We start from the raw sequence: 14,390 nt of genomic DNA on the forward strand, positions 1-14,390 counted from the left end.
ATATCATTTCAATGGTCATTTAGTTATTCTGTTGTAGTCATGCACCATAATTTATTAATTCTTCCACTGATAGACATTTACAGTGTTTAAAAATTATAAGCAATGCTATGATAAGCAACCGTGTATAAAGGTCTTTCTGCACTTGTCCAAGTATTTCCATAGGATAAAGTCTTAGAAGTTTGGATTTCTTAAACAGAGGGTATGCTGTTTAAAAAGTGTTTAATACATTAAGCATATTTAAATTTAGTTTGATAGTTATTGCCAAGCTGCTTTCTAAAAAGATTTCTACCATTTTAAAACTTCCACTACTACTATATGCTAAAGTACCTGTTGTCTTACATGCTCACCAATACATATTTATTTTTTAACCATTGTTAACCCAATAAATAAAAAATGGTACCCATTTTTTAAATGTGTTGTTCTGTGATTACCAATGAGATTGAATATGTTTTCATATATGTACTGGGTTTTCATACATATATTGGCCATTGGGATATGTTATTTGGTAAATTGCCTAGTCATGTCGTAGTCCCTTATTTTTCCACTGGGGTCTGTCTTTCTTTTGTAGATTTGTGAAATCGCTTAAGAATATTTATCCTGTTTCACTGATATGGCAAATAACTTTCCCTTCTTTGTCATGTAGACGTTTCAAAATATTTTTAGTCCAATCTGTCCATCTTTATGATTGATTTCAGCTTCTGGTGTTCATGCTTAGAAGACCTTTTTTACCCCAAGATTATATAAGCATTCTCTTCTATTTTATAGTCTTTTTGGGTTTGTTAAAAATATTATTTACATCCTTAATCTATTTGAAATTTATTTTGATTGAGCTGGTGATCTCATTGATGATATTTAAACTAGTTTCTCACAAATTCTTTTTGCACTCAGATCAGTCTGTGTCCAATTAGTTGTCTTAGTAGCTGGCTTTTAGAAACCAGTTTAAATGTTTCTCACAAAAAATCCTTAGTAACATTGCTGGCCTAGCCCAAAAGGTATTTGCAGTCTACATTAGGGCTCCCTCAGGTTGTTGCTTCATCCAAGCCTCGCCCAGTGCCTGGCTCAGAATCGGTGCTTGTTTGATGAAATCAGATCTGCATTGGTTTGCTTTTAATAATGGGGGTTGGCCTTTAGAAGCCTTTGTTTGTACCTTCCCTCGTGTATACGATGTGCCTTGTTTCAGCTTTCGAAAGAACCTTACACATCCCCACAGCAGTAGGCCCTAATGTGGGCACTTTTCTCTTTTTTGAAAACCTAAACAAAATATTTTAAATTAAATATTTCAAACATACTGAAAACAATATAGTAAACATGCAGATGCCTGCTCAGCATTAGCAAATGCTCATTTTAGAGAATATTACCAAACAAGAACACTGGGGGACTGTGGTCTTCTCTCCATCCTCTCCTGCATGTGAGGCCAGATTCTAAATCCTGACAGGAGGAAGATTACGGACTTCTAAGTGTTTTACTAATGAGCATTGGCAGAGCTTTTCCCTTCCCTGCTTCTAAATCATGTCACAGAGATAGGCAGCATGAGAGAAATGTTTGTTCTTTCAGGAAGGCTCTCCAAATCAAAAGCCAGGTAACTGAGAAAATAACAATATTCCTTCAGTTCCCGCCACAAGATGTACCATTTGATCTGAGTTATTAACAAGATAAATCATACCACAGAGATGAGAGAATAGTCTAAGCTTATTTTTCCTTTCAGAGGTCAGATTTATAACTTGGCTATTCTAGTCACATTTTGAAAAAAACACTTTAATATATCTCTAAGCCTGTTGATATGCAGAATATTTCTGGAAGGAGCTATAAGAAACTAGTAACATGGTTACCCTGGTGGGGGAGCTGGGTGATTAGGGGCCATAAGAGGAAAGGAGATTTATTTACCCTTTTACAAACCTTTCAAATTTTGTATTATATGCATTTACTTTTGGATTTGCATTGACTTTAATGAACTTGCCTAGAATTCTAATTCTGCCTAGAAGCCATCTTGGGTGGGCTTGGTTGAAGTGAGAAGCTCGCTCTTCAAGCCCCTTTTCTCCCTTTGCTTTGCTCTCCTCTAGACTGGGAGGGAGAGAAGGAAAAGGGAATGGTATTTTTTCACTTTGAGAGGCTGGAGGCAAGAGAAATCTGCTTATCATCATCTGATGGCTAAAATGATGACAAACAGAACAATATCAGACTTCTAAGTCAGTAAGTGGTAACTTCAGCTGCATCTTGGAGTCATTTGGAGAGCCTCAACAACTGTTCCTGCCTGGGCTCCCACCCTGCCTGTTGGCATCGAGTCAGTTCTGACTCAGCGACCCTATAGGACAGAGTAGAACTGCCCCCATAGAGTTTCCAAGGAGCAGCTGGTAGATTTGAACTGCTGACCTTTTGGTTAGCAGCTATAGCACTTAACCACTACACCACCAAGGGTTGATTTCTTAGTCTGGGGTGTGGCATCAGGATTCTAAAAGAACTCACATGGTTCTAACGTGGAACCAAAGCTGGGAATGTTTCCCTTGGAAGGACTTAACTCCCTCATCCATCCTGCCTGAGGGATATGTTTTACCAAAGGCTTTATAATCCTTAGATCCATGGCTTAAATTTGCTTGATTATTAGAATCTCTGGGAGTTTTATGGAGCCCTGGTAGCACAGTGGTTAAGAGCTTGGCTGCTTACCAAAAGGTCAGCAGTTCAAATCTACCAGCTGCTCCTTGGAAACCCTATGGGGCACTATGGGTCGGAATCAACTTGATGGCAGTGGGCTTTTTTTTTTTTTTTTTGGAGTTTTATGAAGGCACAGATACCCAATCCAGGCTACTGACTACACGTGCCAGCGCCCGGTCTGGGAAATGGGGTCCACAGGCTGGATGTGAAGTTGTCCTCTCAGAGGTCAGATGTAAAGTCACCTTCTCAAAGGACAGATGTGAAAGTGTCTTCTTGTAGGATGTGAAGTCATGTCTCAAATGATGAATGCGAAGTTGCTTTCTCAAATGACAAATGTGAAGTCATCTTCTCAAAGGGTGGATATGAAGTTGTGTCTTGAAGGATGGATATGAAGTTGTTTTCTCATAGGAGGGATGTGAAGTCATCTTCTCAAGGGACACATATGAAGTCAAAGGATGGATGTGAAGTCTCATGGGATGGATATGAAGTCATGTCTCAAAGGATGGATCTGAAGTCTTGTAGGATGGATATAAAATCATGTATGGAAGGACAGAAGTGAAGTCTTACAGGACAGATGTGAAGTCTCATAGGACGGATGTGGAGTTTCATAGGACAGATGTAAATTCATCCTCTTGAAGAAGATGTGAAGTCTCATGGATGGATGTGAAGTCATATCTCGTAGAGTGTACGTGAAGTCATCTTCTCGAAGGACAAATGTGAAGTCACTTAGTAGGATGAATGTTTAGTATCTAGAACAGATAGGAAGCTGTCTTCTCATAGGGTGAGGTAAAGCCTCTTAAGATGAATATGAAGTCTTTTCAAAGGATGATGTGAAGTCGTCTTCCTGAAGGACAAATGTGAAGTCATCTAGATGTGAAATCATGACTTGAAGGACAGACATGAAGTCTCCTAGGACAGATGTCAAGTCTCATAGTACACATGTGAAGTCAGCATCTGCCTTGCCTGTGTATGCTCTCTGATCCTGGTGCATTTTTGACTGTGCCCCCCATTTTTGTGGCGTACCTGTCAGTCTTGGCATGGTTTCCTGCACATCTCCTTGTAGGTGTTCTGACATCTGACAGATGAGAGCTGCCGTGGCTCTGAGTTTGAGTTCTTTCCTGAACTTTTAAAGTAATAGAGCTGAATCTAGAATTTTAGCATTCTGAGTCCTCATCCAGTTTTCTTTCCTTTGCCAGAGGAATGTGTGTGTTCAGACATTTCAAGCGTCCCTTCATTGGGGACATGGTGGCTAGAGTTCTAAGTAAATGCCGCTTCTTTCTGCCCTTTAGGTCTTGGTCCCTAGCCCTTTGGGCCCCATTGATGAGCCACTCCAAGCTTCTGTTGCTGGCTCTTTTCCTATTTACCTTTTCCAGACTAGCCTGCTCCACTTCTACCATGTGCCAGATTTAATGAGGTCTTACTGTCCGTGGTCGTGACTCATGGTGTGATTTTCCTGTGTCCAGCTCATTTCCTTTGAAGAGCACACCTCTGACTTGGAAGATGCTGAAACTTGTGTCTCAGCACTAAGGATGATACACACAGGTCTTTAAATGAATTATTTTTTATTAAATATAGAAAAAAGTTCACATCAGAAAATAGTGTAAAACAAAAATCAGAAGCCCTTGGTCTCCTCCACCTTCCTTGGCCTGTCCCTGGAGAGAGCCACTTCCAGTGGCCACTGTTGGTTCACACTGGCAGTCTGCCTCGCCCCTGTAAGTCCTTAACTATGTATGGGCTTCCTTCTGGATAGATGAAGATCATAGCTCACGCAGAGCCGTTAATCCCTTCCATCCTGTCTGTATAACTTCAGTTTTTAGGATAGCCTGTTTAAAAATGAACAGAATAACAAAGTGCCTTATACAAGATGGAGTTTATTTCTTTCTCATATAGTAAAGTAGAATCAACTCAGGAGAGATGGCACTATTTCCAGAAATCAGGGACCCAAGCTGTTTCTGTCCTGTGGCTTTACCCTCTTTAAATGTGCTTTTATCTTGTTTTCCAAGATGGCAGCCCCAAGTATCTCCACAGTCCAGGCAGCAGGAAGGAGGGGTGCAAGGAGAGAGCATGCGTCCTTCCCTTTAAGCCAGGACCCAGAGGTTATGCAAACACCTGCACTCAAATTCCATGCAGCTGTCCACTTCCCTCCTCCATCGATTTTTGTTTAAATGTTTTATCAATAATAATTAGCTAGTATTTGGGTACTTGATATGTGTTAGATACTGTTCCAAGTGCTTTATACATATTTACTAATTTGATATTTCCCTTTTACAGGTAAGGAAACAGTCATAGTCAAATCACATAGCTCATGACAAGTCATGCAGCTAGCAAGTGGCAAGGCTGTGACTCCACCGTGACTTCACTGACGATGCTTTTAACTTGGGGTCCCTGGCTCTTTAGGGAGTCCACATATGTGAGGATGTGGGTTTCGCCAAATTCTCACTTGGCATGCCTTTTTACATCCATACTTCAGGCAGGCAGAAGGTGGTCAGATGTGCCCAGACTATGAGCAGGAGGAGCTTAGTTAACGTTTAATGTGCAGGTTTGTTATTGTCAGCATCAGCCACAGCATTGCCTTGTGCTTGTTCAGCTTATTCCAGGGTGAGGAGGCTAGAAGCACCAGTGTGTTAAGGATGAAAATATGTCCTGCCTGCTGGCTCTACACTAATTAAAGACCTTCTTAAGTGGAACCTTTTAAAATGACACCGTAAACATTTATTTAGTTTTTATTTCTTGGGCTGATGGGCCACGGTCAATGCTGCAGTCGGACTCCTGAGGGGCTGGAAGAGGCAGAGCTCTGGGGGCTATTGGATGCTACAGTGCTTTGCTGGGGGGCCACCAGCCTCAGCTAACTCTTGTTTCATTGACACAGTGACCAGGAGACAAACTGTGGAATGTGCACGTGATGATGGACAACAAGGATTTAGAAGCTGAAATCCACCCCTTGAAGAATGAGGACCGGACATCGCAGGAGAACCTGGGGAACCGCACTGAAAAGGAAGACCCCTGTAAGAGCCTGCCTCCACAGTCCCAGCTATCCCGGTGCCGGACAGTGGCATTTTTTCTCTCCCTGTTTATCTGCCTTTTTGTGGTGTTTGTCGTCTCATTCATCATCCCGTGTCCAGACCGGCCTGTATCACAGCAAATGTGGAGAATCAATTACGACACAGCAGGTGAGTCTTCTGATGTGTGGCCCAGGCTACCCAGTGCCGTGTGACCCTCTCTGAGTCCACAGGGTGGCTGGGGGTGGGAGGGGCAGCAGAACTGTGTCTCAGTGAGGCTAGAAGTGGCCTTTAACAGTTGAATCAACCCTGAGCAGCTGTCAGTTCTACATCCAAGATTTTCCAGGAATTTTAGGAAGCTATTTTTTTTTTTATAAAATAGTCTCTCAGTGAAAATAGGAGGACTGCCAAGGAAACTTAATGGCCCTCTCCCTTCCTTCTTTGAGGAAGGACCAGTGGGGTGAATAATTAGAAGGACCCATTTTGTTACTTTTCTGAACTAAAAAATTTCATAAAACAGAGCAACTGGATGAATAGAGAAGCCTGCCATAAAATGTGAAAAATACACAGCAGATTTTGCAGTCCAGTCTTCCTGAGATGTTCCTAACACTCTAGTTTGCTAGAATAAACGACAGTGCTATTTTGCTCTCCTAAAATTGGCATCCAGAATCTTGGCCTTTATGAAAGGCAGCTGCATCCGCCTTTCTCAGGATACTCCACTCTGTCTTAGAAATGGAGGAACAGCTTAACCAGTCAGCATGTCCGTGGGTGTGAATTCTAATAGCCTCTGAATGTTTCTTTGCATGGACTTGAGGACCTCTCTGGTGGGATAAAGAGAATTTCTTGTCGCTTACCACATAGAGTCAATTCTGTTCAGAATTTGGAACTTGGTGCTTAATTTTGAGGGGATGATATATACTTCTCTCTTTTTTTTTCAACTTTATTGAGGTATAATTTACATACCATAAAGTTCACTCATTTTAGGTATACAATTCAGTGATTTTTAGTCACTTTACAGATGGTGCAACTATCCCCATTTTAGAACCTTTCTTTCATCCCAAAAAGATTCCTCATGACCATTTGTGATCAATCCCCATTCCACCTCAGCCCTAGGTAACCACTGGTATGCTTTCTATCTCCATACATTTGCCTTTCTGGACATTTCATATAAATGGAGTCATACAATAAATAACCTTGTAGTCTTTTAAGTCTGCCTTCTGTCTTGGGTAGAATTCTAGGAATGGAATCGTTTGGCCTTATGGTAAGTTTAACTTTCTAGGAAACTGCCAAGCAGTCTTCCAAAGTAGCTGCACTGCTTTACGTTCCCATCAGCAGTGCAAGAGGATTCCAAGTTTCTCCACATCCTTGCAAACGCTTATTATCTGTGTTTTTCATTTTAGCCATGTCAGTGGATGTATCTTGTTTAATTTTAATTTCCTAAATGACTAATGATGTGGGTTATTAGCCATCCTTATATCTACTTTGGTGAATATCTATTCAAATCTTTGGCTCATTTTTTAATTGGGTTGTTTGTCTTCTTGTTATAGAGTTGAAAAACTTCTTTATATATCTTAAATACAAGCCCTTTATCTGATATATGATTTATAAATATTTCTGACCAGTCTGTGGCTTGTCTTTTCAATTTTATAATGGTGTTTTCTGAAGCTCAAAAGTTTTTAATTTTGATGAAATCCAGCTTATCAATTGAAAGATTCAATTTTTATGGATTGTGCTTTTTGTGTCATACCTGAGAACTCTGCCTAATTCAAGGTCATGAGGATTGTCTCCTATGTTTTTTTCTAGAAATTTTATAGTTTTAGCTCTTGTATTTAGATCTATGATCTATTTTGAGTAACTTTTTGTGACTAGCATCTCAGTGAAGCAAATAGTGAAATTTCTGGGAACATCACATCATTCTTCCTTCCTCGCAGGACTATCTCGAGAGGCAAGGGGGAAGGCTAAGTTCCCAGTACCATGCTTGGCTGGAATTGTTTACTAATTTGTGTTGAGGATTATTGTATCTATTAATGAAGGATATTAAACTTAACCTTCTTTTCTTTGATGTCTTTGTCTACTTTAATAGTATAATTAATCTGGCTGCATTGACATGTAGGTGGCTAAGGCCCTCTTGGGTCTCTCCTGATTGTGTATAAAGCCTTCCAGATGGCCAGGGATATGTAGGATCTTATCAAGACCAACGATAGCTGTCTCACATTCTGCATCTCTCTGTTGGATTTCTGGCTAGTCATCCTATCTGTTGCTTGTCCCAGGTGTTTGATTTTTAAGGCCTGTAGTTTACTCTTTGAATCCTTGAATGAAAAAAAGAAAGAGCCCTCAATGAGTAGGGAAGGGTAGTCTATATAGATCCCAGACTAGTCTCACAAGGGATTTGTAACTGAATAGAAGGTGCTCACAATGTCCATTAGTGACACCCAGGTATCCCAGTTACCTTCCTGGAGGTTAACACCTGATGTTATCATTCTGGCCAGTCACGTTCATTAGAATCACCGCTGTTCTGAAGAACCGTGGGAAGTTGCTAATCAGTCCTAGTGAGGAAGTATTGCTTGGTTTGGGGGTGATCTCATGGTGGCAGGTTTTCACTATCCTAGAGCCCCAGAGCAGAGCAGAGCAGCGCACCAGGGGCAGCAGTGAGTGCTGGACTTAACCCTGGTTGTGGTCCTGGAATGCAGCATGTGGTTTTCTTTTTCAGTCACCTATGATTTTCTGGCTATGAAAGACATAAACAGGGACAGGATCCAAGACATTCTCTTTCTTTATAAAAATGCCAACAGCAGCAACAATTTCAACCTGTCCTGCGCCGATGAAGGTAATTTTGTTTTTTCCCAGAAAGGGAGGCTCTCCCTGTTGGAGAGGTGCTCATCTGGGCACCCTATCACTTCTGCAGTGTTTGGGAAAGCAGCAGTGTGACTTCTGGTGACCGCCCATCACCCTTCCCTCTGGGCACACTGTCCCAGAGTGAGGAGGCAAGCTCAGCTCCCAGCACCCCACCCTGCTGCTGACTGCAGCAGAACCCCACAGGCCAGGGGCTGGGGCTCAGGGAAAAGGATAGAGCACTGGGGTACCAGGTGGGGAGAAAGGACTGGGCAGTAGATGGGGCTACAGATGTGGTCTCTCCCTCAGGCTTCTCCTCTCCCTGTACCTTTGCGGCTGCTGTGTCGGGAGCCAACGGCAGCCTACTCTGGGAGAGGCCTGTGGCACAGGATGTGACTGTCATGCAGTGCACTGGACCCCAGCAGAGGGCCAGTGGGGCCTTGTCAGCCTGTGTCCTTGTGGGCGGACCCGGATCTGTCATCGCAGTGGACCCCTTCACAGGTAGGCCACCAGATGCAGTGGGCAGGGCAGGCATTCCAAGTAGCTGCAGTGGCAGGAAGATGTGGTATCAGTATGCTTTGTGAAGGGTGAACCCTGTGCCCCGGGGGTAGCGCCATCTGGATGGGGAGCTAGGAACCAACAAACTAGCATCAATCAGTGAAGCCACAGGCCCCAGTGCTACATAGCCCAGCTGGTGTCTACGTCAGGGTTGTATTCCGTCACCTGAGATTTAAGTCCTGCTGTGGGGGCAGGTTTTACTGAGTACCTGCTTCAGGTGACACTGCTGGAAGCTCCTCACTGGGAAGACAGAGGGGTTGCCAGTTGCCTGTCATGAATGCCCCAGTAAAAAGCCTAGGATGTGGACTACACTGAGACCCCGGGGAAGAGTACACCTGCTGTGAAGGTGGGTGTGTCTCCCGGCCCTGATGTAACAAGGCCTGTCCAGGTGCCGAGGAAAAGAACAAGCGGGAAGAAGGACAGGATTTGGCTGTACAGGTCCCTTGCACCTTAGAAGGTCTTAAGGAATTCTATGCCTTGACACTAGACTGAGTGGATATTAGCATTTCCTTTGCAGATTGTGGTTTTCAGGATATGGAGCACACTGGAAACATTGTAGGAAGGACGGACTCAGTCCACAAACAGGGTTTGGTCCAGGATGAATCTGGGTGAGGAGGCTGTCTGCCAAGACCAGGCTGCAGGACCAATGTGAACATGCCCCTCCTTCACCCCTTCTGTGTAGGGGCAAAGGCACAACCGCAACCCTGACAGCAGGCTGGAGTCCCAAGAGGTGAGGGAGGGCAGCCCTTCCCACCTATGCAGGCAGTGGCCTGCTTCCTTCTCAGAGCCAGGCATGACACTGGCCCTGAGGTGTTCTAGAGCAATTGGTGTTTAGCGTCAAACATTAGGAAATACAGATAAGCAAAAAAGAGGGAGAGCTCTGCAGTTCCGGTCTTGCTTTGTGTGTGGTTGTTCCTTTCCAAGGGTCACACTATACGTCCCTGGCCTCTGCAGGCTGGGGAGCATCTCAGCCTTGAGGGTGAGGTGAGCTGGCACAGCCCCACACACTCCACAGCCTCCAGGCTGTCAGAGGCTGTGCCTGGTGCCAGGCTATGGTGGCCGTGGGTTTGGGGCCAGCACTTGGTGGTGTTTGCGTTTAGGGGAAACCCTGTGGAGCCATCCCGGCAGCCTTGGGAGGAACGTGTCCATCCTGAGTCTGCTGCTCGGGGTGCCTGATGTCAACAACGATGGGCTCCCCGACCTGCTGGTCCTCACCAGGGAGGAAAAGGAGGTACACACAGCCCCAGGCTCCTCCCTGCATCCAGGGTACCAAGGGAAGCATGCCTTCACCCCAAGAGGGACTGGGTCTGACCACCTCCTCATTAGGCTGACCTGGGGCCTGTACTCTTGGCACCATGGAGTCAGCTGGGGGCTCCCTCTCTGTCAGACAGCATGGTCAGGTCTGTCTCCAACCCTGATGCCCCTTGTCACCACAGGTGAACGGCTACGTCTACTCGGGCAGCACTGGGAGTCAGGTTGGCCGCAAAGGCAGCCTCGGCACAGACGGAGAGGGTGGCTCGCTCCTGCATGTCACCAGGACGGGCGCCCACTACCTCCTCTTTCCCTGTGGTGGGTGTGCCCACCTCTTGCACCCTCAGAGAAGCCACATATGAGGCTCTGGCGCTGCTCTAGGGCTTTTCATCTGTGAGCCAGTCCCCACAGAGCCAAGGGCACAAAGAGCTGCCCTCCCCGAGTGTGGGCCTATCTGGGCAGCAGGTGGACTCCAGGCTTGGGGAGGTGCCACGTGCCCTGGGAGCTGGGCTGGGGGCCACACCTTTGCCCAGACCCCAGCAGTGATACTCACTCCTTTGTGTCCTGAGCAGCACATTCTCTCTGTGGCTGGTCCATGAAGAGTCTCTTTGAGGAGATGACAGGGAAAGAGAGCCTCCTCAAGAAGGACCCACTGTGGGAGCGTGCCATCAATGCCACCACCCACAGGGTGTCCTCACCCAGGTTGATCTGCATGCTTGTGTCTGCCACCATATGCCCAGATTGGAGATGGGGCAAGCCCAGGGTCCAGTGGAGCAGGCAAATGGGAGCAGGGCTCTGCTACTGGGGACCACGGGGCTGTCATTGGCTCAGATACAAGAACATGGCAAACGGGAGAGGAAAAACTGAGGGTCTGAGGGGGCAAGGTCTCCAGTGGGGTCTCACCTTGTGCCCTGTTGAGGGGAGTCTGGTCAGAAAACAAAGAAACATGGGATATGCGGATGGACCAGGGGCCCCGGCCTCTAACACAAGGCCTGTGCCTACCTCCCCTTTCCCCTCATAGCTCCGGAGCCATCCGCTACCAGATGCATGTCCCTGGGAGAGCTGGCAACGATCTGCTCCTCGTGGGCTCTGAGGCCTGTGTGCTGCTGGATGGACAGGACCTCGCACCCAGGTGGACCCTCGGCAACACCCAGGTCTTCAGGTATGTATAAGGGCTCTCCCAACACCAGTAGCTGTGGCCACAGCATGGTGGGTGGGCCCTCCCCAGGCATCACAGCCATCTGCCGCTGACAAGGAGTTGACCCTGGCTGACTGGCTGCGGTCCAGGTGTCCAGGTGCAGCCACAGGAAGATGAGGTGTGGGATGCATGTCCCAGAGATTTCCTCTGTTAATTTCCTGCTTTCCTTCCAGAAAACCCGTCCTCGGTCACTACAAACCAGATACCTTGTCAGTGGTCATTGAAAATGGAACTGGCATCAACAGACAGGTGGGCTGCTCTTCCTGCTGGGTCCCACTGTTGTCCACAGCTGGACTGAGGGCGGTGTTGTGCCTGGCAGATTTCTTTGGAATCTGTTGCTAGAATGGGAGGGTCTCATGCCCGCTGCCCACAGCTACCCTCTCCCCAGATCTTGCTCCTGGACCTCAGCACCGGGGTCATCCTGTGGCACCAGCCCCTCCCAGGCTTCCCTGGGGGCCCCCCGTCTGCCAACCTGCCAACCGCAGACCACCGCTCAGCATTCTTCTTCTGGGGCCTCCCTGAGGGGGTTGGCGCAAATCAGACGGTATGGGGTGTGGTGAAGGGAGGGGGACACACACATATGGGCCACCCCAGGACAGTCTGAAGCTGACCAGGATGGTATTGATGGATAGCGGGGAGCCACGCAGGCAGGGCTGGGGGCACCTGAAGGCCATGTCATAGGAGCGAGGTGGGGGATGAGGGATTCCAGGAGTGACAGCAAGGTCTGGGTTCCAGTATGGTGTGGTGTGGATGAGATTGAGCATGTGGAGAAGGAACAGGCTAGGGAGTGGACTAGAAGACGAGGACAGAGTTGAAGCTGGCATTTGTGGGGGACCTGTTGGCATAGTAGTGAAGAGCTACGGCTGCTAACCAACAGGTTGGTAGTTCGAATCCACCAGGTGCTCTTCGGAAACTCTATGGGGCAGTTCTACTTTGTCCCATAGGGTCGCTATGAGTTGGAATCGACTTGACAGCATGGGGTTTTGGTTTGGTGGGAACCCCAGTGGACACAGCAGTCCTAGGCATGGTCACTAACGAGGAGTGCCCACGGTGGTGGCCAGAGCATCTCCCGGGATGTGGTATGGAGTCTGGGGAGGCCGGCAGAAACGTGGCAGTCCTCTTATTCCAGGAGACCAGGAACACCCCACACAGCCTCTACATGTTCCACCCCACCCTACCCAGCATCCTTCTGGAGCTGGCCAACATCTCCACAAACATCGTTGCTTTTGAAGGTGAGTGCGCCTCATGGGGTCCTCAAAGGGCTAGGGGTGGGGCGGGGCTGCCCTGATGGCTATGTCCCCACAGCCATCCTGTTTGAGCCGAGCCGCCACGCTGCCTACATCCTACTGACGGGCCCGGAGAGCCCGGCTGAGCCTGGCCTGGTCTCAGTGACCAAGCACAAGGTGCGGGACCACATCCCAGATAGCAGAGTCGTGCACCTGGGCCAGGACCGGGCTGACAGCGACCAGGCCATCAGGGACCGCTTCTCCCGGCTGCGGTACCAGAGCGAGGCATGATGCTGCTTCCAGAATTAAACCTCCAGAAAGTCAGCTTCACGGTCTTCAGAACTGCTCTGCCATTCCAGCTGTGGCAGCACTGCCACAAGGCTCACTACCTTGCTGTCCTCCCCACCCTGGGGGCCATGTCCGCGCTATGTGGGGAAGGGGACACTAGGGCCCACTGTCCTTTCCCCCCTCCTGGAGGATCGTGCTGGCCCTGATTGGGGATCACTTCCAAGGCCTGCAGAGTGGGGAATCCTGCAGTACCCTACCTACCCTTGTCCTTGCAGCTTCTCTGCAGGCCAAAGCCACTCTCATAGGGGGCCCCAGGCGTCCCCAGGCAAGTCCTGCTGAGGCTCCTCCTCCCCTTTCCCTCAGCACCACCCCAGGGGTCACAGAGCCAAGTGGCTCCGCCTCTGCAGGTAGTCCTTTGGGCGTGGTCTCTAGATGACTCAGCCCCAGCCTCCCCACAGCAAGGTACCTCTACCGTGGCAGGGGTCACTGCACGGATGGCCTCTCTGATCCGGCCTGTGAGGGGGCATCGGAGAGGCAGTCTCTGTCACATGAGTGGGCCCCCCTCCCACTGCACACCAGTGGCTGAAGCCGTGGCCTGCACCACTGTGCCCCTCACAGGTCTGTCCCTCCTTGGTGCTCGCCACTGGAGCCAGGCTGCCTGATGCAGGACTCACCTCTGTGCCTTGTGTTCCAGGCTGAGGGCAGCTGTGTGAGCTCAGCCCCCCTGGACTTCCTCGGGCCTCGCTTTGGGACCAGAGCAGCCCAACCGCCAGACACCGCAAGAAACCAGTGAATAAACATGTGCACTGTCCTGTGCAGAAGCCTCAGGGCAGGGGTGAGCCTCTGTCTGTCTGTCTGTCTGCCTGCCTGCCTGCCTGTCCGCTCCCAAAGGAATGAAGTGGGTTTGCTCCTGGAGTAGTGGACTGCAAGGTTTGCTGGCTGGGTTTCAGGATCATGGTGGGAAAGGCAGCCAAGGAGGTGAGGGACCTTCTACACGTGGTTCTCAGACAGGCCCCCTCCCAGGCCTGCCGAATCACTGGGGGACAGGGTCCAGATGTGTCTGGGGTCTAAGAACCTCCACTCCACTGCCCCATGGCAAACCAGTCCAGCCTCATGCCAAGAGAGCCACCGTGAACCTCCCTTGGGCTGGAGGGGACAGTGAGCAGGGGCCTTCAGGGACCAGAATCAGGAAGCAGTGAGGTTTTCAGAGCCCCAGGAATGTCCTGTGGACCCTTAAACACAAAATCCTTGCTTCATAGGTGCACAGACTGTGATACCCTGTGTGAAGCCTCATCGCTCCACATGCAGCTTTGTGAGCACAGCGACCCTGGGAGGGTCAGGGGTCACTGCCCGACCCCCCAGGCCGCAGCATACCTCAGTCCCCACCCC

At 48.4% G+C, this 14,390-nt stretch overlaps 1 protein-coding gene across 6 annotated transcripts in view; it reads left to right on the forward strand.

The window, feature by feature from the left end:
- Nucleotides 1-14,385, forward strand: part of FAM234A (family with sequence similarity 234 member A) — a 48,170-nt gene extending 33,785 nt beyond the window's left edge. The window contains exons 2-13 of one of the 6 annotated variants that reach the window (XR_010323580.1): nt 5,519-5,819; nt 8,359-8,475; nt 8,790-8,981; nt 10,139-10,269; nt 10,475-10,607; nt 10,862-11,066; nt 11,311-11,451; nt 11,661-11,736; nt 11,876-12,031; nt 12,617-12,719; nt 12,793-13,836; nt 14,261-14,385. Coding sequence is in view for 5 of the 6 variants with exons in the window: in XM_064295259.1 (XP_064151329.1) it covers nt 5,552-5,819; nt 8,359-8,475; nt 8,790-8,981; nt 10,139-10,269; nt 10,475-10,607; nt 10,862-11,066; nt 11,311-11,451; nt 11,661-11,736; nt 11,876-12,031; nt 12,617-12,719; nt 12,793-13,004 (1,734 nt within the window). In the remaining variant the exon portion in view is untranslated. Of the gene's footprint in view, nt 1-5,518; nt 5,820-8,358; nt 8,476-8,789; nt 8,982-10,138; nt 10,270-10,474; nt 10,608-10,861; nt 11,067-11,310; nt 11,452-11,660; nt 11,737-11,875; nt 12,032-12,431; nt 12,588-12,616; nt 12,720-12,792; nt 13,846-14,260 lie in introns of those variants that run through there. The other 5 variants (XM_064295259.1, XM_003417801.4, XM_064295260.1 and 2 more) reach the window with 5 other exon arrangements.
- Nucleotides 14,386-14,390: the final 5 nt, after the last annotated feature.

The sequence above is a fragment of the Loxodonta africana genome, chromosome 12 (assembly GCF_030014295.1).
Source record: "Loxodonta africana isolate mLoxAfr1 chromosome 12, mLoxAfr1.hap2, whole genome shotgun sequence".
Classification (NCBI taxonomy): Eukaryota; Metazoa; Chordata; class Mammalia; order Proboscidea; family Elephantidae; genus Loxodonta; species Loxodonta africana.